Here is a 25,157-nt window from a genome sequence, read left to right as displayed (position 1 = left end):
CAAAGTCCATCTCTGTTAAGAAGTCAGTGCAAGAACTCCAAGTAGCTAGCTGACACATCCTCTGTTGAAACAGAAAGAAATGAATGCATATGTTTACTTGCTCACATTCACCCTGATTGCCACTTAAACTCAGGACCCCTAGTCGGCAACGGTGTTCTCCACAGCAGGCTGGGACTTCCTTCCCTCCACAGACATGCCCACAGGCCAACTCAATAGACAGACTGACATTCTTCCTATGTGATATGATTCTAGGTTATCAAGTTGATGACAATGAAAACTAACCATTGTATTTGATATCATGTTTATGGACTGAGACCAATATTTGGTGGAATTTGACTATTAAATAAACAGAATTCCAACTAAAGATATTATCATAAAAACTTTTATCAATAAAATTATGGCAAGTTGCTTAATCTCATGATGTAAGTATCACATAATGCTCTTAAGTTTGTAACTTGGCTGGAACGGCCTAAACTATCTACTAAGTGACCTCTGATCTAGAACACTGACTGCTAGCTTCAGAGGCTTGGTAGGCAAATGTAAACTAGTAAAGCAATCTAGTGGTGAGGAGCACAGGGAGGTGGTGAGTGAAAATGTAGGGAGGACAGCAACAAGCCCAGGAGCGTGGTGAGCTGCAGCCCAGCTTTTCTATCTAAAAGCATTTATACACAAACAACCCAAGTAATGTACACTGATACTGGTTATGAGGCACAAATGATGTAGTTATCCACTCTAAATGAAATGCTAAGAACTGTCTCCATGTAGCCATCCTCTATTGCATAAACAGTAGGATTGTAAGTGAACTTACATGCTTTTCTAAATGCTGAGCGGCTCCCTCCTCTTTCATGTAGAGCTTGAGTACTGAACTGATAAGTGTAGGGTCACCCTAACCTTAACTGAGGATTCCTAGAACATGGATTTTTGATAAATTCAGTAGGAAAGGTGAGCTGGGATGTTCATTGATATACAGTGTTTAAATTCTGAGACCCTTCCTGAGTCATGATCCAAGGCCACCACCTGTGCATTTTGTGATGTATGTGTATTCCAGACCATCTTCTATGTAATGAACTTGAGAACTCATAGGGTGTCAATGAGATCATCCATTGAACATCATTTATATCCCACAGAATTAGACCCTTGCTCTGTAAAACTTGAGGTCTTTTTGAAATGGGATTACCAAGTCACCTCTGGAACCTGGCCTCTGCAGCCTTGCCGCTGGAGTTTACCTCCTGGCAAGTTACTGGACACCTCTCTCTGCTACAACAGGGTAGACGGGAACCGGATTGTTTATAAGGAGTAGAAAACACAGGAAGCATGAAGCTCAGTGCCTGGCACAAAAGTCATACAGTGGTTATTTCTGTACTAGTGCTAGAGGGGATACTTCTGTAGATGAAAGGCTTGCTCACTGTCTCTAGGAGGACATCACTGGGAGGGTGAGAAAGAAGTAGAAGATTCAGTTTAGAAAATTGCCATTTTTCACGAACATGCTCTTTCTCCATTTCATTTAATCCAACAGAGTCAGATAAAGATTTCCTCTTTTTTTTTTTTTTTTTTTTTCAAGACAGGGTTTCTCTGTAGCTCTTGCTGTCCTGGAACTCACTCTGTAGACCAGGCTGGCCTCGAACTCAGAAATCCGCCTGCCTCTGCCTCCCAAGTGCTGGGATTAAAGGTGTGCGCCACCACGCCAGGCTCAGATAAAGATTTCTAAGTCAGATGCAAAACAAAGCTTGAGTTTTATTAATTAGTTCATGAATTATAGGTATATTGATTTCTGTCCACGAGTGCAGCAAAGCCCTAGTTGTAGGCTCATTGTCATCACTTCTTCATCAGATTTACAGATTGGTTGTAGAAGCATGAACTGTCAATTAACAAAAATCTAATATAAGGAATACTACATTGTAGTGGCTATTCCTGGTTGTCAACTTGACTATATTTGAAATGAACTACAATCCAGAATTGGAAGGCTCACCAGTGAATCTAATCTGGAGGCTGGGAGATAGAAGTTTCTGATCTGGATCTTGGTATGGAGATCTTGAGACATGGTGGTGATTGAATCCAGAAGATTAAGACAGGGAGATCTCCGAGTCCAAGGCCATCTGGGATTAAAGGTGTCGTGGCACACACCTTTAATCTGGGCTACACCTTCTGCTGGGGACCATATAAGGACATTGGAAGAAGGGAGTCTGGCTCTCGCTCTTTCGCCTTCTTGCGGTGTGGGACTCAGCAACTGCTAGATCCTTGGACTTCCATTCACAGCTACTACTGAACCCTGACTAATACATACATGCTCACTCCATTGTGGATTTAGATTAAGAACTTGACCTAATTCTAGCTTTTTACTAATTTACATATATAATCTTGGCTTATTCAACTTCTTGGTTTTCTCATTTATCAAAGATGAGAAGTGTTGTGACTTTTAGCAAAGAAGTTTGATCCCACAAGATGCACTGAAATGGATCGCCACCCAACAAAGATGGTATTGTTACATACGAGTATTAACACTAACATAACCAAAGACTTGATTCATTTAACTCTATGCCCATAAAGTTAGCATCTGTTGTGACAGAAATTTGATAGAAAATCCTTTAATTTCCTGGAAAAGCCTATGTTCCATACATAGGAGCCCATGTGACAGACTCACACAGGCTGGGATGCTCATGCTTCTGTCCAACTCACACCCAAACTACACAAAACCACAAGCACAGTAAAACCCCTTGAAGCTTTGGTAGAAAACTACATCAGTCTATAACTTCTGCAGAGAAATTTCACTTACATGGTACCTTTTCCAGTCTCAACATCTCATCATAAAATGAGCTCACATTGGCAGTGAAAGGTGCCATTGATGTATTAAGTTTTATTAGCTCACTTCTTTGAATCTGCCATTAATGCTGTGCTCTGCTTTATCATGACTGTGGTTCCCAGCTGGGAACCATCTTAGGTTTGCCTCACTTTGCATGGCTCAAAACAGTCCCCAAGACTCTTACTGCTAAGGAGGGGCCACATCACAGGTCAGGGTTTTCTTGACACAGGCTGCTGCTAGGATGAAATATATCCACTTGTCTGTACCACTATTTATAAGACATTAGAAAAAAAAAGTTTTATAGGGAAAATATAGATTTGGATAATAACACTGAACTTTATAATCAAAAAGGCATTTGGAAATATGTTCCAGAAAAACACTATAAGAAGAAGAAAAAAAACCCACAAAAATGTACCATAAAGTCAGGCTTTATTTTTTAAAAAATGTATAGGTCAACTCCATACATAGGCAAATCATTTATTTCTTTCCTGTCAGATGAGGTTTAATGTTCTTCATCCCTGTCTGAAGAACAGAAGTAAAAAATAAACCTCTGCCATGAATCTATATGCATACATTTCTCAGCTTGGTGCAGACTGCAATGAAGACCTGCGCACAGCAGCAGTGGTGGAGCGCTGTACAGCTGCGGGGCACACCAGCAGTGGTGGGGCGCTGTGCAGCTGCGGGGCACACCAGCAGTGGTGGGGCGCTGTGCAGCTGCCGGGCTGGGACTTTACAGACTTTGTTACTTTCAAAGCCCTTGGTTTGGCTCCAAGATCCAGATCTTAGACATGAGAAAACCCAGGTTATCTGGGCTGCCAGAAAAGCCCACTGAACGCATCCTGTAGTGCTCTGTGACAAGCAAGAGAAGAAGTATAGCCGCCAGCAAGATCCTGTGGAGATGCAGCCCGGACGTGGTTTAAATACCTGAAAGAAAACAAAAAGTACACCATTGATGTGAAGAACGTAAGCCAGTGACATTCTGCAAAGCAAGTGTAAAACTGATTCCACATTTGGAAAGGAATTCCGAGATTGAAATGTTCAGGTTTTTATAAATGAACACTATTTTTTAACAGGAAACACAGCTGTATGTACATATGTACGTATGTACTATTACGTATGTATATTATATACATATGTATGTATGTATGTATGTATGTATGTATGTATGTATGTATGTATTGCCCAATTACTACTAAGTTACAAAGGACAATGAATTCTAAGAATATTTCTTATAACCTAAACATTTGGATGAAATGTTAAAATATCCACTGTTTCATCGCGTGAATACTGTCCTTTCCAGCATGTTCCTGATAAATACCCAGCATGATACTATTATGCTACTAACACTTTTACGAAAGCATTTTAAAGCAAGACCTTATATATGGAAAACAAACACACTCAGGAAGAGAGCACACAATATCACCTCAGTATCCCAAAAGCATATTGTCTCTGTCCTTGCAAGGAAAGGAATCTTAGAAATTACATGTCCAAGAAGCCTGGGACAGAGCCTAAGCTGAGAATAAAGACCTGAAGAGTCATAGTTACAGAGTCCTAAGTACAGAAGGACTGAACCCATCTCAAAAGGCAGAACAACAATGTTTTTTCAATCTCAGCTTTTTTACCAATGAAAAATTAATGCCTTCATAAAAATAGACAAAACAGGCCTAAAAACTTAGAGGATTTCAGCAGTGGACAGACTTGTCAGCCAGACAGCTGCACTGCAGGAAAGAATAATTCCAGTCTTGCTTTAATGCCTCTGTAGGAAGCCACATGGGCCCTGAAACAAAGCTCCTTCACCCACTTTCAGAATTACAGGTATGCTAAAAGAATAAATCAGGAAGCAGGACACTTTAATAGCTTGGAACCTTTTCTACTTATTCATTCAAACTTCCTGTGTGTCAAGATCGTAATGCATGAGCAACTTCTTATTTCTAACATAATAATAAGTCAGTTTTTTGTTTGTGGCTATGTTTTAATAAGCTTGTGTGATTAAAACATTTATGGCAACTTAAGGGACCAAATAGAAGATGCTGTCAAAAATGAGACAGATCAAACTCCTGGAATTGGCTATAATTTATTCACACTGCCACAAATCATGGTCTTAACTCAAATCTTTGCTTTTCTGCCAAGGGTAAAAGTCAAAGGAGAAAGAAATGAATGTTTATTGAGCAAAAATCTAAAACTATTTGGATAGTATATTTATAAGTTACTTGTACATCTACCCTCAAAACTTATTTATAAATTATAACGAACATTAGTAATGGATACTCCATGTAATATAATCATATATTTATATACAACTACAGGATCATATGAAATGTATAGAAATGAAAACCTGAAGAGATAAAATGAAGCATGAATTATGCCATGCTATCCGCCTCTGAGGATGCATCCGACATCCAACGTCAGAAACTGTTAGGTGTCGCTGATGAGCTCCTGGTAGAGCCTTAAGTCTCACAGGAGCTGGACAGGAATGAACTGAATCTACCATATAACTATAATGTTATTTTCTTATTACTCTCACAGAGCACAATAAAATGCCAGCTGTTAGGATTATGCTCGTTAGGGTAGGGTATGGTAGTGCTTGCATTTAATCCCAGCACTCAAGAGGCAGAGGCAAGTGGATCTCTGAGTTTGAGGCCAGCCTGGTCTACAGAGTGTGTCCAGGACAGCCAGAGCTACAAAGTAAGACCCTGTCACAAAATATCAAGGGCAAACAAAACAATCCCAAAAGGATTTCTACCATGGTGAGCTGCTTCAGAAACTCCTAACTACTCCTAACACTGCAAACTCAATGCTAACCACACAAGTAATGGAATTTAAATCCTCCCATTTTTGACTTGTGTTTTAACTGATTTTTATCCACAAATCAAATAATGGCACATTACTCTCTCCCCAGATACTGAAAACAAAGGTCCCATTTGGTTCAGACCCAGTAGAATCCAAGCACTGCAGTGTTTGTCAACGGTCAGAAAACAACTGTCACGAATGGAGTTGGCTTCCCCAGCTATAATAAAAATCCATGTGCAGCTAACTATTGATTCATGGCATTTGGTCTGGCTTGCTTCTGGGAAAGTTGAGTCACAGCATCCTGGCTTGGCAAGTCCAGAACCACACACTTGCAGTGTGCATCCAGTCTTTTATATGCTACGCTGAGAAGCCTGAAACAGCTGCACAGCTGGCAGGCAAGCCCAGGCCCTGTAAAATACCTAAAACAGTTGCATCTTTTAATTTATGATGGTGCACTGTTTCCATAAAGAGTATATAAAACAGTTCAGCTTTTATAAGGAAAATGTAATAAACAGTCATACTCATTGAGGCCATAAATGCATTTTTTAAAAGTTTATCTAAAATGATTAATTAGAGTTTGAAAATTGTACTTCTTGAACAGTCATAATCCAATGCAATGAGCAAATATTGTTAAAGTTGAGTTATTAATGGTAAGTTGTGTGATTCTCATTGCCAAAATAAGTCAATTAAAGTTTCTTTGCATAGCACTGAAGGCTCTGCATTTCCCTGTGAGTCACTTACACTAAGAATGTCTGGGACTATGGTCTTTAAGAGTTCTCCCTACTTAGATTGCTCTTTTTGATCTCCAGGGCTATACAAAACTTTTACTGTTAACTGTTTCAAAATATTTGAACCAAGGCAATCTATATTAATTCCATTTTAAAATATAGTTGATTCTTACTATTTGGTTGTAGGGTTTTGTTTCTTGGTGTTTTAATTCACTGTTTAAATCCTTTAATCACTCTGGTATACCAAAGTTCTTTAAGGATCTGCCACACTAGAGCCAGATGTCAAGAACTTAGGGTTTTCCCCACCTGCCTCCACACCTCTGTTTATTCTTCTATGATCATTATAAATGACATCTCTTGGGACTATGTCAGAGATCAACAACATTTAATGTATAATTTTATATAACAAAACAAGAACTATATCTTATGCAAATTCATTTTGAGAAATCAAGTTTCCTGGGTCCTGGACATAACAGCTGTACTTAGCCAATGCCAAGACCCTAGTTGTGCTTTTTGTGGCTTTATTTTAAATATGTATTAAGTCTTATACATAGAAACCAGTGTGGGGTTGCTTATTTTGGTAGCTATAGCCCTATTTTTACTGAAATCAGACTAAATTCAATTTTTTAAAAAAAAAATCAGTATTTTCTTAATAAAGCATAACAGTATATTTTCAAAAACGTTTATAATTCTTATATAAAGGACATCTTGAACTCTAACTTATGCATGCTCTGTCTAAAGTCACCTTCCTTTGCTACTATGCATCATAATCACTATAGAGATGGAGGAAGAAAAATGAACAGTGGACCTTAGAGAAGGAAGGAGTTGAAACATTAGACTTGATGGTTTTTCTGGGCTTCAAGTTAAATCATCATTTTTTTCTTCTCACTTTTAGCAGTTTTTATCCCCGGTAGGTGGTATAATTACACTTTGCTTCAGAAAGCCTTTGTTTCCTCGGGTCTGGAGTCCTCTTACAATTTCCTTTCCCTTCAGAGCCCTGCACTGACCATCTGGCAGACATCTTGTACTTGGCTCCTTCTGCTGATGGTCACACAGAGCTCCTAGGAAGGGCCAGAGTGCAGAGCAACCCAGCAGTGCCACTACAAGCAACAGTCACAGCCTCTTTGTGATAAGCCCTGGAACATTGCCCCTGGAACAAGTTTTAGAATTGAAATGGAAATAAAAATGGTTTCATATGAGTTGCTTCTCTTTTAAACTACTCGGCCCTGTTTCGAGCTGCATTCTGAACTGGTTCAAAGTAAGCAAGGCAGTGAAGCCTAGAGAATAAGACCTGCTTCTTGAGGAACAGAGTGAGCTTTCTGCATGCTTCACTTTGAAACTGGGTCTTCCTACATCTCCAAAGATGGCCTCAAACTACTGAGTTCAAGTGATCTTCCTGCTACAGGCTCATAGCACTGCACCAGGCTGTAGGGCACCCATTTAAAGTTTGCACTTAACACCATGAGTTAACAAATCTGCCCCATACAGTTCTGTGCTCCAGATGTCAAGACTAAGCAAGAGCACTTAGAAGTGCAAGGACTTCATCCCATGGGCTTGGATGGTCTTGCTGGTAGAACATGACTAAGATGTTCAAGGCCCTGATTTCAATCCCGCGTATTGCACTACCCTATGGCCCACAATGTTTAGCCATAACTACACAATATTTTCATTGGACCAGGGAGATAACTTAGTCACTAAATTGTTTGTTATGCAAGCTGAGGTCCCAAGTTCGATTTCTGGTACCCACATAAAAGATAGGTGTGTCATGATACCTATTTCAATCCCAGTGCTAAGAAGGTAGAGGCAGGAAGATGGGTGGAGCCAGCCTTGCTGTACTGGTGAACCAGATCAATGTGAGACCTGTTTTAAAGAGGTGGATGATGTTCCTGAATGGATGGATAACTGTATATGCAAAGATAAGTGAGGAAGCTACTATGATTCCAGTGCTGTCCAGAATTCTGCAGGTAGTCTGACTATAAAGCACATGGCTTCATGAAGTCCAACCTAATAACATAACTTCCATGGATGGTTATCCCGTCACTCTTTATTAGTCTAGCCAGTGGATAACGATTCAAGGTGAAGAAGCTCAATAATAAAGTTGTTCCACATTTATACCAACATACTCAGGGAGAAAGAGCAATTATGCCAGATGTTTAAGCCATCTCAAAAGCAAGGCTTAGCTCTGGAAATCCATGGGCACACTAGGATTTACTACTCATTCCAGACCATTATAGATTCTAACATCAGCTGAAGTAAACTACAATTTATTGCTACTCAAAGCTACACTATGCATTTTAGGATAAAGTAGCTATCACTGTAAATTTATAATCATGTAATGCAACTAATGTTTCCTTGATTTGAGTATAAACTAAAGAACAGAGAAGCCCTAGCTACTTAAGTACGTATGCATTCTGTGACTGATATCATGGTTAGATATCCCTACTGATTGACCTCTAAGGATAGATTCTGTATAAATAATAGACATAAACATAAGAATATCTTAAGAATTGGGCACTACGGTGTTCTGAATATAGACTGTTGAATACTTGGTCTCTGGTTAATGGTGCTGTTTTGGGAGAAGTTGTAGGGAGAGTCAACCTTTCAGAAGAAAATATACCATTGGGAATAAGCTTTCAGACTTCATATATTTGACACACTTCCTAGTTGTTCCCTCCTTAGGGCTAAGATTGAGAGAATCCAGAATCTGATCTCTCAGCCACCTGCTTCTTGCTGCCATGCATCCGCACCATGATATATTCTTATCCCTCTGGAGCCATGAGACAAATAAATTCTTCCTTCTATAAGCTGCCTCAGACATGGTGTTTTACCACAGCAAAAGAAAAGCATTTAATATAGGCACTGTAACATAAACTTAGATAAATTCACCACTATGCACAACAGCCAACAGACCAAATGATTTTTTATAAATATTGAAAATATTTACCAAAATCAGAAGATATTTATTTAAAAATCAAGTTATTATATATTTGGCTAATTTTAGTATAAAACTTGAAACTGTAAAGAAAACAAAATCCACTGGGCGGTGGTGAGACATGCCTTTAATCCCAGTACTTGGGAGGCAGAGGCAGGTGGATTTCTGAGGCCAGCCTGGTCTACAGAGTGAGTTCCAGGACAGCCAGGGCTACACAGAGAAACCCTGTCTCAAAAACAAACAAAGAAACAAACAAGAAAGCAAAATACAATACATAAGGTGTATATATAAATAAATAAATAAAGCTTTATTTATAAACTTGGTAGAGTAAAAGATTACGTAATGACTTGACAAATACAGAAATTATAATATTCTATACTCAAAAAACAGCCTCTCAAAGTGTAATTTTTGTTTTATGAGAACAGAAAGATTATTCTCTCTGTATATTATATAAGGAAGGTTATACATGGCTCTATCATAAGCCATCAAAATTTTGCTACATTGTACCAGACATCATGGATCCCATGTCCTACATTCTTCCTTTGCACACTTTATTTCCAAGGTTAAGGTACTACCTTGTTCACATCGTGACTGCTTCTCCTTCCCCTTATTCCACACATCATCTCACTGCCACCAATTCATCTTCTTTCAGATCTTGACCATCTTTTCTTTACTGTTTATGCTGAGTTTTTTACTGTGTTCTGTACTGTCTTTGACATGGAGCCCAGAACAGTTGGATTCTCTATGCAGCTCAAGCTCCTGCCTTAGCTTCTCGTACGTGGGGTAACAGGTGTGTAGCACCACACTGGGCCATTGGCATCATTCAAGCACTACTGCTAACAGTGTCAGAACTGACTCAGAGTGTGCACATTCCATTTCAGTCTTTCCATGGTTACTCAATTATTCTCAGGACAAAGATCTCCCCGACTCTTACATAAATAGACATTAATTGGCTCCAGGCTCTAAAGAATCAGCTCCAAACTCCACAGCCTACTATTCGTATACTATATGTGATTCCAGTTCACATTTCCAAACATATTTTCCCATTAATCATCTCCATTACCCTGAAGTAAAGCCAAAGTCAATCAGGAAGTTTTTGTTTTTCACTGTTAAAGCCTCATGACTTCCCTTTCTACACATTCCTGTTGGGTCTGCCTTGGAATGCACAGAGAGTGACTTTACTCTAACAAAATCATAGTCATGTGTCAGCCACTCAATTCTGAACAAGAGAAGCTCCCCTATCCCACACAGAAAATGATTATAACAACAACAAATCAAGTAATCTTTACAGAAGGTTTTAAACTATGGATATGAGGGGCAGTGCATATGAGCAAAGTGTCCACAGGTGCCAGAAGAAGGTGCTAACGCTGGAGCTGGAGTTATAGGTGGTTGTGAGCCACCATAAATGGTCCTCTGCAAAAGCAATATAAGCTTTAACTATCTCTCCAGGCCCCTAGTAAAATAATCTTAAAAGAAATCTTTTAGGTACCAGAAATTACACTAGAAGTCAAAATAAGGAGGGGGGGGGTGAACTTCCTTCCTAGCTGACTTTACGTACCAGTGAGTGACTATCCACATGGAGACAAGAGATGGGCCTCAGGCCGATCCAAGGAAAGAAACTGGAACTGACCTTGGCCCTGCATATAACCTATCTCTCTAAACTCTTGTCTGCTCTGTAAAACCTGCTATAGAAATTACTCACTCACTAGCCCAGAGGCAGCCACAAGAAGCTCGTAATAAAGCTTACAATGCATCTAGGACAGGAACAAACACAGGAATCACAGAAATAATAAAATAATGTCACTCATGGAAAAAAACCAAACAAACAGAGATACAATAAATATGAATGGCAAATTAAACAACTAGATCCACAGGTCAGAGAATAATCTGAAAGAACCGAGTATTTAATGTCAAAAGAGATGAAGAAATAGACATCATAAGGCAAGAAAAGGACAATATTGAGAAAATAGTCATCAAAAAAATCAAGAGGCTTGTGTTGCTTCCGGTCTGTGCCAGTTTACCTTGGGCGCGAACTCTGCAGCCAGTCCCATAGCATCCAGAGGAGGCTCAAATCCCAGGCGCTCTAATACAGCCAGGATTCCAGGGTACCGGGATCCCAGTATCCCAGGAGCTTGGTCACACATCTCAGGGTCCCAGAGGCAGCTTGAATCCCAGGAACTCTGATACACCCAGAATCTCAGGATCACAGAGACAGCTAGAATATGAGGAGTTCTGACACAATCAGGATTACAGGAAAGAAAGGCTCTAGTCAGATAGAGAGAGCAGGTAGCACTAGAGATGGTGGGAAGCAAGCGTAAGAACATAAGCATCAGAAACCAAGGTTACTTGGCATCATCAGAACCCAATTCTCCCACCATAGCAAGTCCTGGACACACCATCACACTGGAAAAGCAAGATGTGGATCTAAATCACTTCTCACAACTATGATAGAGGTCTTTAAGAAGGGCATAAATAATTCCCTTTAAAAAAAATACAGGAGAACACAGGTAAACAGCTAGAAGCCCTTAAAGAGGAAACACAAAAATCCCTTAAAGAACTACAGGAAAACACAACCAAACAGGTGAAGGAATTGAACAAAATTATCCAAGATCTAAAAATGGAAATAGAAACAATAAAGAAATCACAAAGGGAGACAACCCTGGAGATAGGAAACCTAGGAAAGAGATCAGGAGTCATAAATGCAAGCATCACCAACAGAATACAAGAGAGAGAAGGGAGAATCTCAGGTGCAGAAGATACCATAGAAAACAATGACACACAGTCAAAGAAAATGCAAAATGCAAAAAGTTCCTAATCCAAAACATCCAGGAAATCCAGGACACAATGAGAAGACTAAACCTAAGGATAATAGGTGTAGAAGAGAGTGAAAATTCCCAACTTAAAGGACCAGTAAATATATTCAACAAAATTATAGAAGAAAACTTTCCTAACATAAAGAAAGAGATGCCCATGAACATACAAGAAGTCTACGGAACTCCAAATAGACTGAACCAGAAAAAAAATTCTTCCTGTCACATAATAATCAAAATACCAAATGCACTAATCAAAGAAAGGATATTAAAAGCAGTAAGAAAAAAAAGATCAAGTAACAAAGGCAGACCTATCAGAATTATACCAGACTTCTCACCAGAGACTATGAAAGCTAGAAGATTCTGGGCAGATGCCATAGAGACCCTAAGAGAACACAAATGCCAGCCCAGGTTACTATACCCAGCAAAACTCTCAATTACCATAGACATAGATAGTCCATGACAAAACCAAATTTACACAATATCCTTCCACAAACACCAACACAAGGAGGGGAACTACAACCACAAACAAACAAACAAACACCAACACAAGGAGGGGAACTACAACCCAGAAAAAAAGCAAGAAAGTAATCATTCGACAAACCCAAAAGAAGATAGCCACACAAACATAATTCCACCTCTAACAACAAAAATAACAGGAAGGAGCAATCACTATTCCTTAATATCTCAACATCAATGGACTCAATTCCCCAATAAAAAGACATAGAATAACAGACTGGCAATATAAACAGGACCCAGTATTTTGTTGCATACAGGAAACGCACATCACTGACAAAGACAGACACTACCTCAGAGTAAAAGGCTAGAAGACAATTTTTAAAGCAAATGGTCCCAAGAAACAAGCTGGAGTAGCCATTCTAATATCGACTTTCAACCAAAAGTTATCAAAAAGGGTAAGGAAGGACACTTCATACTGGTCAAAGGAAAAATCTACCAAGAACTCTCAATTCTGAACATCCATCTTCCAAATGCAAGGGCACCCACATTCATAAAAGAATCTTAAAGCACATGTGGCACCTCACACAATAATAGTGGGAGACTTCAACACCCCACTCTCAGCAATGAAAAGATCATGGAAACACAAACTAAACAGAGACACAGTGAAACTAACAGAACTTATGAACCAAATGGATTTAACAGATATTTATAGAACATTTCATCCTAAAGCAAAAGAATATACCTTCTTCTCAGCACTTCATGGTACCTTCTCCAAAACTGACCATATAATTGGTCACAAAACAAGCCTCAAAACAGATACAAGAAGACTGAAATAATCCCATGCACCCTATCAGATCACCACAGAAGAAGGCTGGTCTTAAATTTCAACAAAAAGAACGGAAGACACGCATACACATGAAAGCTCAACAACACTCTACTCAATGATATCTCGGTCAAGGAAGAAATAAAGAAATTAAAGACTTTTTAGAATTTAATGAAAATGAAGACACATCATACCAAAACCTATGAGACACAATGAAAGCAGTGCTAAGAGGAAAACTCATAGCTCTAAGTGCCTCCAAAAAGAAACTGGAAAGAGTTTGCACTAGCAGCTTGACAGTACACCTAAAACCTGTAGAACAAAAAGAAGCAAATACAAGAGGAGTAGATGGCAGGAAATAATCAAAATCAGGGCTGAAATCAAGCAAATACATACAAAAAAACCTATATAAAGAATCAACAAAACCAGGAGCTGGTTCTTTGAGAAAATGAACAAGATAGATAAACCCTTAGCCAAACTAACCAGAGGGCATAGAGACAGTATCCAAATTAATAAAATCAGAAACAAAAAGGGAGATATAACAACAGAAACTGAGGAAATTCAAAAAAATCATCAGATCCTACTACAAAAGTTTATACTCAATTAAATTGGGAAATCTGGGTGAAATGGACCATTTTTTAGATATATACCAGGCAACATATAAGCTATCTAAACAGATCCATAACCCCTAAGGAAATAGAAGTAGTCATTAATAGTCTCCAAACAAAAAAAGAAGCCCAGGACCAGATGGGTTTAGTGTAGAATTCTATCAGACCTTTGAAGAAGACCTAATACCAATACTCTTCAAACTATTCCACAAAATAGAAACAGAAGGAACACTACCTAATTCTTTCTATGAAGCCACAATTACACTTATACATAAACCACACAAAGACCCAACAAAGGAAGAGCACTTCAGACCAATCCCCATATGAACACTGATGCAAAAATAATCAATAAAATTCTTGCCAACCAAATCCAAGAACACATCAAAACAATCATTCACCACAATCAAGTAGGCTTCATCCAAGGGATGCAGGGATGGTTCAATATACAGAAATCCATCAATGTAACCCACTACATAAACAAACTCAAAGAAAAAAAGCACATGATAATTTCGCTAGATGCTGAAAAGCATTTGACAAAATTCAGCATCCCTTCATGTTAAAAGTCTTGGAAAGATCAGGAATTCAAGGCCCATACCTAAACATAGTAAAAGCAATATACAGCAACCAGTAGCCAATATCAAACTAAATGGAGAGAAACTTGAAGGAATCCCACTAAAAATCAGGGACTACACAAGGCTGGCCACTTGCTCCCTATCTATTCAGTATAGTATTTGAAGTTCTAGCTAGAACAATTAGACAACAAAAGGAGATCAAAAGGATACAAATTGGGAATGAAGTCAAAATATCACTGCTTGCAGATGATATTATAATATACTTAGGTGACCCCAAAAATTCCACTAGAGAACTCCTAAACCTGATAAACAACTATAGCAAAGTGAATGGATAAAAATTAATTCAAACAAATCAGTAGTCTTCCTCTATTCAAAGGATAAACAGGTGACAAAGAAATTAGCAACCTCAGCAGCTATGGTAGCTTGCACAGGATAAGGCCAGTCAACTTTGCTGCATGGGGGAGGGGGGGGAGAGGAGGGTCATAAACCCCTACACAACCTACCTGAGGAGCACATGACAGTTGCTAATGGTGTGTTTGAGGGTTGATCTAATTGTTTGTTTTGTTTCAAGATTGTGGCCATGGTAAATAGACCATGCTCTGTGGATGGCCCCACAGCCACAGGCAGCAGAAACTGGACTCAGTGGGCTAATTAAAGGGCATGACAGTGAGACAATGGGAGCTTGGGGTGAATATGGAAGGAGTTAGAAGAGTAGGGGTGATATAGGCAAAATATATTGTATGCAATATGATGTTTACAAAGAATTAATAGAAACATTTTTAAAAGCTCATCCTTTTTTAGCTGGAATTTAAAACAACACATCAGGGCTTTGGTTAGCAAAGATGAAGTATGTCCATGATAAGAGCTGACAGATGAAAACAATAAGGCAAAAACAACAACAACAACAATTATCACCACAACCTGTGAAACTGGAAAAGAGAGGACTGACTAGGAGGCAGGCTATCCATCAACACTGAAGAAGACAGGCGGGGTTCTGGAAATCAGGGGATGCCCAGCAAAAGGCATTCAATAGGGTAGAACATAGTGTAAAATTACTCCCTTCAAAACATTTTCTTAAATGTGTGCACCTAAAATACCCTTTAGGTTTAAATGCACTCTGTCATGGATGTTGAACTCACTGGGTTAAAATAAATAAATAAATAAATAAATAAATAAATAAATAAATAAAGGGCTGGAGAGGTGGCTTAGTGGTTAAGAGCGCTGACTGTTTGTTCTTCCAGAGGTCATGAGTTTAATTCTCAGGAACCACATGGTGGCTCACAACCATCTGTAATGGGATCTGACGCCCTCTTCTGGTGTGTCTAAAGACAGCTACAGTGTACTCACATATATAAAATAAATAAATCTTTAAAAAAAAAATAAGGTAAAGAATGCAGAGTAGGATGTGACACGTGGATGGAAGAAAGGTATTCAGGGCAGGGCACAGTCAAGGCACATCCGTGGGTAACCGCTCCTTAAAGCTCTGTTTCATATGCTGAAGTCTTACAATGCCAACAGCTCAGAGAAGACGAATGAAAACAAGGAAAGGCAAGGCCAAGCAAAAATAAAATAAATAAGTGGTGCTTACTCTTAACTATGAAACATTCTATTTTCAGTGTGTAAAATGAGCTCCCAAAACATCGATGAGTGTGGAAAAATCTGAAAAGCTGCAAGACAGCCATCTTAGTTCACAAGTTTAAACGCTGCTGCTTAATGAAGACACAGCTTTCATACTTGTGCCTCCAGAAAACCCGCACTCTTCCAAAAGTCAAACCACAACATCACTTGTGGGGAAAGCAGCCTATGCCTATTATCAGATATAATGTGCTAATGCAAGCATCGGGCCCAAATGAGGCTTTGCTGGAACATGGTGTGTAAACAGACGAGTCACTTAATTGGCTAAATATCTTTCGAACCAAAAATTTCATGTGTAAATACTTTCCTCATCTTTTAAAAATTATGCCATTATTTTTAGTATTCTATTTTGTTTCCAGATTACATTTTTTTCTGGCAATGCCTTGAAACCATGCATATGTTACTATAACATCATATTGAAGTACACTCTAATAAGTTCCATGTGACTTTTCCATCTGTGCTGGTCCTTTTTGTCAACTTGACACAAGTGAGAGTCATCTTGGAAGAGGGCCCTCAACTAAGAAAAATGCCTCCTTCAGATTAGTGTGGGCAAGTTTGTGGACATTTTCTTGATGTAGGAGGGCCCAGTCCATTACGGGTGATGCCATCCCTGAGCAGGTATCCTGGGTTGAATAAGAAAGCAGGCTGAGTGGGCCCTAGGGAACACACTAGTAAGCAGCTTCCCTTCTCCACAGCAGCTGTTTCAATCCTGCCTTCTGGTTCCTGCACTGAACTTCTGCTCCAGTTCCCTCATGAACTAGAAGGTGAAATAAACCCTCTCCTTGAAGTGGAAAGTTAAGGGTTCTTTGGAAAGTCGGGTGGATGGTGTTTTCCTGGGGCAAACATGTGAAGGAATGTTTAGCTGAAGCAGACACAGGCGAGAGGATGTTCTGCTAAAGTAAGCAGTGAAGAACACATGATGAAGGATTCTTTGCTAAGGACATGCATGCATTGGTTGGGACTCCATAGAGACAAAATGCACCCAAAAACTGCTGTGGTGTGCTGCAGTTTCTTGTTGCTTCCTTGGATAGGACTGATTGGCAGTGATGTCAGCTGAGACAGACACATGTGCTGAGGCAAGACACATACTGAGGCAAAACCTGTGGAGAACATATGATGTTTGGAGGGTATATAAAAAGGACTCTATGGACAGTGACAGAGGCTGAGCTAGGCTAGCTGTCTAAAGCTTGTTGGCCTCACACCTTTGCCGATCTTTGCTTTGTTAAGAGTGACACAGCAGAGGACTTCTGGTGTTCCTGTTGGCCCTGGTCTCTCCTACTGACTTGTGGAGGCTGAGGCCTGCTGTCACAGCTAGGAAGTGCCACTGCTGCTGATTTGTGTTTGCTATTCCAATTCTATGGAACTGGACTGTGGTGTATTTTGCCAGTGGATCAAGCTGCCGCTGCTAACCTGTGAACTGAACTGCCAATTTCCAGACAACACAGATGGGAGATGCTCCAAAGAACTTTCTAAGCATGTCTACTCCCCTGTATCCTTTCTTTTCCACTACCTCTGCTGGATAGTGGACTACAAGGGAGGTTAAAACATTTAAGAACCTTCATTAAAAATATGTTTTGAAAAAAATTAAAGTTACATTTCCTCTCCAAACTGATTTTCATTATCATTGTCACATCAACAGAAAGAAAACTAGGACATCATCAAATTATGATTTTATAGAAATTTTGATTTTGATTTTACAAAATGTGCTTCAATATATTATATGGTACATTCTTTATTTTGTTACTCTAAAGGTTAAAAGAAAAACTAAGTACCCTATTATTTCCTTGAATTCTGTTTTTGAAAGACATGTTAATGGAGCCTTCTGCCCAGCTAGACTCTACATACTTTACCATGGGCTAGCTGTGAGTTTGCTTGATCCTTCTTCTCTCTTTGTACTCTTTTCAGTGTCCCCCAGATCCAGATCAGCTCCTAGTCCAATGGTCCATCTGACTACCTCTGTTGCCCTGCCCCCAAAAGCTAGGCTTCCACCCGGCACCCCGTCTGCCCACAATCTACAGGTCCCTTCAACCTCACATCCAACCTCCCTGCTCTGCCAGATCCTGCATATCCTTTGCCACAGTCTGGTCAGGTGAGGGTACCTGATTCTGTCCTCTATGCACCCTCCCTATCTCACAAATCTACTTCCAAACTCTAGGCTTAGACCTAGACACACCCTTCATGCTAGCCTACCTTCTGGGTCCATCTGATTTTATTCTGCCTAAGCTATAGCTAATGCCTGGGCCCAAAGTGGCCCGACCATCCTGTGCTCTACCTCAACTTGCTCTTTCCACAACAGACACAGAACTAACAGAAGAGGTCCACATGCCCATATCTTCTAGCAAAAGCACAAATAATATGAAATATCAACCCCTACCCCTCCCAGCCCAGTCCATCAGTCCTATAGAAATGCTTGCCAATGAGAATTACCTAGATGAACCCAGGACACAGAATGTAAAAGAATAATCATAAACCTTATCAAAAAATTCAGGGAGTTTAAAGAAGACACTAAGAAACAGCTCAATGAACACAAAGAGACTAAACACATGAGTGATGCCCAAGAAAGCTCAAACGAAGTCTGAGGAGAATGATGAAGACAGTACAGGATCTGAAAATGAAATTCAACAAAGAAATCAAGGACACAGAAGTAGACTCAAACTGAAAAAAGGATGGAATTTAAAACCTCATTACACAACTAGAAAACTCAAGGGGAACTGTTGTAAGTAGGATGAATCAAGCAGAAAACAGAATTCAAGGACTGAAAGATAAAGCAGAGGATCTAAACAAAACAAATAAAGAACATGAACAAATTTTACATACACAGGAAAGGAACATACAAGAGATGTGGGACACCATAAAAAGCCCAAGCCTTCTAACTACGCACAGGTAAGAGTAGTCACAGAGCAGAGCCCCAACACAGAAGAAAACTTCCCCAAAATAAGAAAAGACATACTCACACAGACACAAAAGCACACCAACATACAAGACCAGAAAAGGGAAGAAACTCTCTGTAGCGTTATCCATAGTTAAAACACCAAACATACAGAACAAAGAAGAGTATTGAAAGCTGGAAGAGAAAACACACAAGTCACATATAAAGGAACATCCTTCAGAATAACAGCTGATTTATCAGTGGAAACTTGGAAGGTCAAAAGAGCCTGGAGCAATGCATTCCAAATCCTAAAAGGCCATGACAGTCAACAAAGAGTAATGTTCCCAGAAATACTATATGCCACATTTGAAGGAGAAAGAAAAAACTTCCTATGATATAATCATCCTAGAAAATTTACATCCAAAAGATCAAACCTAAAGAAAATACAGGAAGCAATATTTTTGGCCGGAAAGAGGAATGAATATTGTCAAAAAGCTGTAGGGAAAAACTCTAAAATTACTCAAACACTAAATACCACCAAGAGCGCAAATACCATCAACATTCAACAACACATTACTGTAATCAACAAACACATTTAAATAACTTTAAATATAAACAGTGCCAATTCTCCAATCAAAAAGTTATATGAATGAATTGAGAATGAATTAAGAAACAAAATCTGTCTATCTGTGGTCTACAAGAAATTCAGCTTTAAAGACAGGCTGTGGCTTTGAGTATAAGAGTAGTCAAAAATACTTCAGTCAAACTAATGGGACCAGGAAGTAAGCAGGCAAGCAATCCCAATATCTGACAAAATAACTTTCACATTGAAAATTTAACATTAAAGATATAAAAGGATACTTTATTCTAATAAAGAGAACAGTTAGCCAAAAAGACATTACTATCCTAAACATGTATTTACCAAACTCTGGTGTACTCAACTTCATAAAAAGTATACTAGTGAAATTAAAGACACAGATTAATATAAATCCATTAACAGTACTACTACTTTCTCTAATAGACAAAATATAAACAGAGAATTAAGTGACATCATACACTGAATGGACTTAATAGGTTACACACTATTCAAACTAAACACCAAAGAGTATATATTTTATTTAACAGCACATAAACAGACAACATCTTAGGACACAAAACAAATCTTTATAAATTCAGACAAACTGAAATAACCTCTGGTATTCTATCTGACCATAACATATTAAAACAAAAATTAACAGCAAAAACAAAAACAAACCCAAAACAAACAAAAAACTCCAGTAAGTACACAATTCATTACTGAATAATAAACAGGTCAAAAAGAAATCAAGAAACATTAAAAATTTCCTGGAACAAAAACATTGAAAATGGAAACACAACTTAACAAAACCTCTGGTACACAATGAAAGTAGCCCTACTAGGGAAATGTATAGCTGTAAGTGTCAACATTTAAGGAAAACAAAAACAAAAACAGGGCACAAATGAATGACGTAATGGTATCATTCAAAAAGTTGGAAAAACAAGGACAAACAAAACCACAATCTAGTAGACACCAAGAAATAATAAAAACCAGAACTGAAATACATGAAGTAGGAAGAAAACAAAACACAGAAATGACAAGTCTGTGAACTGGGTCTTCAAGGCCATAAAGAACAATGACAGACTCTTGGCCTCACTGGCCAAAAGAAAGAAAGAAGACTCAAATGGACAGAACCCAAAATGAACAGGGAAACATTTAACAGACAGCAATGAAATTCAGTTATTATAAAGGAATATTTTAAAAATCTGTACTCTTTTAAGTTGGAAAAGAAATAGACAAATTTCTAGATTCTGCCAAACCACAAAAATGAGATCAAGAAGCCATCAGCAAGCCTAAGAGACATAACCACTGGGGGGAGGGAAATGAGGAGATAGAAGCCTCCAAATAAAAACTCCAGGCCCAGATGGAGTCACAAGAGAATTCTACCAGACTTTCAGAGATCTATAGCCAGGCCCTCTTACACTATTCAAAAAAGAGAAACAGAAGGAACAGCCACAACCTCCTAGTTGTATTACACTAATCCCCAAGCTAAGTAAAGACAACAAGAGAAGAAAGCCACAGGCCAATATTTCCAATGAACACACATTCAAAATGCTCAATAAAATACTTGCAAACAGAATACAGATATACATCAAAAAGATTATCTACCATTATCAAGTTGGCTTTATCCAGGAGATGCAAGGATGATTCAACATTCTCAAGTCAATAAATTTAATAAGCCACATAAACGGACATAAAGACAAAAATCACATGATCATCTTAATAGATGCTGAAAAAGCCTTTAACAAAATCTAACATATCTTTATGATAGAAGTCCATGAGAGAGTAGTAATAGAAGGAATACATCTTAATAAAAGCTATATATAAGAAACCCACAGACAACATCATTCAAATAAAATAAGGAAAATACATTTCACTAGAATTTTTCATATAAAGTCTTTATTTTCCCTAACAAAGAGCTCTGGACTGAGATAAAAATTACCTACTGCCTCTCTACCATAGTAAAATTTCTTATGACTGAGTATGAATGACATCAGCTTCATGCCTACAATCTCAGCTCCTGGGAGACTGGGTCAGGAGACTGAGACATCAGGATCAGAAGTTTAAGAGTAAGTGGGTAAGTGACTTAGAGTGGGTTGGAGGCCAGCCTGAGCTAAATGACATCATGTCTTTAAAAAACAAAGAATTCCAGGGATTGCTACTCATCTCTCAAAAAAACCTACTAACCAAGAAAAAAAAAAACAAAAAACAAAAAAACCATTCTAAACAGAGTAAGGATCTGTGGGTTGGGAAATACTTGTTCTTAAAGTTCACCTTGTTCAAGAAATTAAAGGACCATGACTTCAGTGAGAGCCTTGGGCCTGGGCCTTGGGATGGCCCTCAGGGCTTTCTTAGCAGCTCTGCAGCTGAGTCACGTCTTCACTTAATTGCATCAACTGAATTTTTCATTAGCTGACCATTTATTTATTTTATTGGCTTTGGGAAACTGCTACAGTTATACTTACAGTAAGAATTTTCTAAGCATGTATTTCCTCAGGGTGAACAAAGTTCAGTCTCTTTAAATGTTATGCCTGCAAGAACTGTCCTTGGAGTCAGTACTCATTTTCCCTACAAAATGACATATGGTCATTCTCAGAACAGTCAGAAATCTGAGATAACGTCACATAGAAAGCTGCTGAGTTATGAAAATGTAAATTAAAGTGCCTGCTTACTTGAACTTTTTTGACTCATTTTGGTGGAACAAATCAATGTATCCTGCAAACTAAGAACCAGGCATACATTTTCACTAGTTTAACTAAGCATCCTAGTTTTATCTAAACAAAATATCATACCTGTCACCTTTAGTAATTTTAAAGCATTAACATACCCAATCAACCTTCCTGTCCACTGAAAGAAACATCCTGCTACCTGCTGCATTTTTCTATATTTCACTTTCTGGGACTTAGTGACAAAATCACAAGACAATTTTCAGTTTAAATCTGAAAACACAAATTCATTGTAAACACTGTAATAAACCACTATGCTTATTATTATTTCTACAACTACACTGGGGCACGTAACAAAAAGATTATAACAAAAGGGGTCAGAAAAGTGGCCCCGTGTAAAGGCCTACCACTACACTTGATGACCGACTGCAAGCCCTGGAATCCACAAGGTTCAGAGAGGAGCAACTCCCAGAAATTGTCCTCTGACCACACATACAATGCATCATGTACACAAGTGTGCACACATGTAGGCAATACACTCACACATATTATTTGTATGCCATGTGCACAAGCACACAGTAGATAGATATAAAAAAAAAATAACTATAATCCATGAAATAAGAACACGGTTTTTGGCCTGGAAGATGGCTCAGAGTGTAAAAGCACTAACTATAAGCCTGATCATATGAGTTAGATCCCCCAGAACACACACAAAAAACAGATGCAGGGCCTGATGTAGTGATGTATGCCTTTGATCCCATCATTCAGCAGACAGAGGGAGGCAGATCTCTGTTCAAGGACGTCGTGGTCTATGTAGCAACTTTTAGGCCATCCAGGCCTACATAGTGAGATCCTTTCTATGTGTGTGATCCTAGCATTCTGACAGCAAGATGAGGGTTGGACACCCACTCATCTTCACCCCAGGGAAGGATCCCCCTGGTACACATGTAAGCAGCATAGCAACAGAGACGAGAGGGACTCTTTCTAAAGCAGGCAGACTTGTCCTAAGACCTGAACACGTGTGCCATGGCATGGGCACACCCATGATGCCCCCACACACACAAAATAAACAAATACATAAAAGAATAAATAAATAAATAAATAAATAAATAAATAAATAAATAAATAAATTTAAATGTGTTATGAACATGGTTTTTAATATCCTTATCTTTGAAATCTAATACGTTACTGGGTTGGGACGGCCATGTAAGACGATAGTTGGCAAAGCATGTATGGAATAATTTTGTAGTTCTGTAAATAGTAACATTTAAAACAATCAGACAGTGAAGTGTTGGTGGTTACAGTATAGTGATAATTCTATACGGTTTCAGCACTGCCTAAAATAGACATGGAGACAACACACTAAGTAGGGCTTAGCAGGGCTTAAGCTATCCATAGGGTTTAATATACTCTGGGATTTATTTTTCTGTCCAGTACTTCATATCTTTAATTTGCAAAATAATTACAAAAGCAATTATACACTGTAATAGAAAATAATTACATACAAATATGACTAAACCTCGTCTCTCCATTACCACTGTGTTTTCCAATAAAAGAACTAAACAGCTGGTAGAACATTCTTGGGTCTTGCTCCAAGAAAAGGTAAATATATGTATGTTTAAAGATAACAGAAACATCATTTTTTTAATTTCTTTTTTTAATTTATTATTATTTTCTTTATTTACATTTCAAATGCTATCTCGAAAGTTCCCTATACCCGTCCCCCCGCCCCTGCTCCCCTACCCACACACTCCCACTACTTGGCCCTGGCCTTCCCATATGCTGGGTCATATAAAGAGAAACATCATTTTTTAAGACAGAAAGTAGACTAAATGTACGCTTTAATATTATAGAGATATAAAGTTTAAGACTACAATTCGTAATGTTAATTGCAAAAGACTGAAAACTGTTTAATGATGTAGCATTACCCCTGGTTTGTTCTCTTTTTGAAACTCTTTGCTCGAGGCAATCATTTTAGATTGTAGTGATTCCCCCAAAATATGCAGTAAAAATATGTGGAAGAGAGAGAACAGGTTCAGAAGTTTCTACTACTTACAGTAACTCATTTATATTTAACTAACAAACAAATACATTGATAAGGTATATGGAAAGATTAGATCATTGGGTTAGCTTTACAAAATATTTTCCTATGTATGTTCTTGTTTGATCTTGATAAGAACCCAGAAATCAATGATAGGGGTACAGGAAAATATTTTCAATTACAAGCCGAAAGTCAAAGTTCAAAGACGATTTGCTCAAGATACCGTCACCTCTGATAACAGGGAGCGGTCAACAGAAGCCTGAGTCAAACCACACATAATGTAATTACCAGAAGGACGGATCAGGGAGGAAAGGCACTTGTGACCAAGCTTAAGAACCTGACCTCAGTTTCTGGACCACGGATGATGGAAGGAGAGAGCTGACTCACACATGTTGCCCTCTGACCTCTATAATGTGTTGTGGTACGTGTGCAGTGCACACATGCATTTATACACATTCACATGGCCATAATATATAAATTTTTTACATTTGTTACTGAATAAAAGAGAAAGGAGATGGAGAATGGCTAGAAAGTGGGCATAAAGTGCCCACTCTCTAAGAAACAGCATATATGAAGTCACAAAACAAGACTGACTTCATAGAAGGCATCTTTAATCACAATGAATGAAGCTAGAAATTAATAAAAGAATATGTGGATGCTTAAAAACATACTCTTGCCAGGGAGGAGTGGTGTGTACCTTTAATCCCAGCACTTGGTGGGCAGAGGAAGGTGGGTCTCTATGAGTTTGAGGCCAGTTTGGTCTACAGAGTGAGTTCTAGGACGGCCAGGGGTACACAAAGAAATCCTGTCTTGAAATAAAGGCAGAGAGAGAGAGAGAGAGAGAGAGAGA

At 38.6% G+C, this 25,157-nt stretch overlaps 1 protein-coding gene across 1 annotated transcript in view; it reads right to left on the bottom strand.

The window, feature by feature from the left end:
- Positions 1-3,227: 3,227 nt before the first annotated feature.
- Mnat1 (MNAT1 component of CDK activating kinase) overlaps positions 3,228-25,157 on the bottom strand; it is a 143,781-nt gene continuing 121,851 nt past the window's right edge. The window contains exon 7 of the mRNA XM_029540543.1: positions 3,228-3,724. Within this exon, the coding sequence (XP_029396403.1) occupies positions 3,604-3,724 (121 nt within the window). The 3' untranslated portion in view covers positions 3,228-3,603. The remainder of the gene's footprint in view (positions 3,725-25,157) is intronic.

The sequence above is a fragment of the Mus pahari genome, chromosome 7 (genome assembly GCF_900095145.1).
Source record: "Mus pahari chromosome 7, PAHARI_EIJ_v1.1, whole genome shotgun sequence".
NCBI lineage: Eukaryota > Metazoa > Chordata > Mammalia > Rodentia > Muridae > Mus > Mus pahari.
The sequence above is the reverse complement of the archived record's forward strand: the minus strand, read 5'-3'. Positions and strand labels throughout refer to the sequence as shown.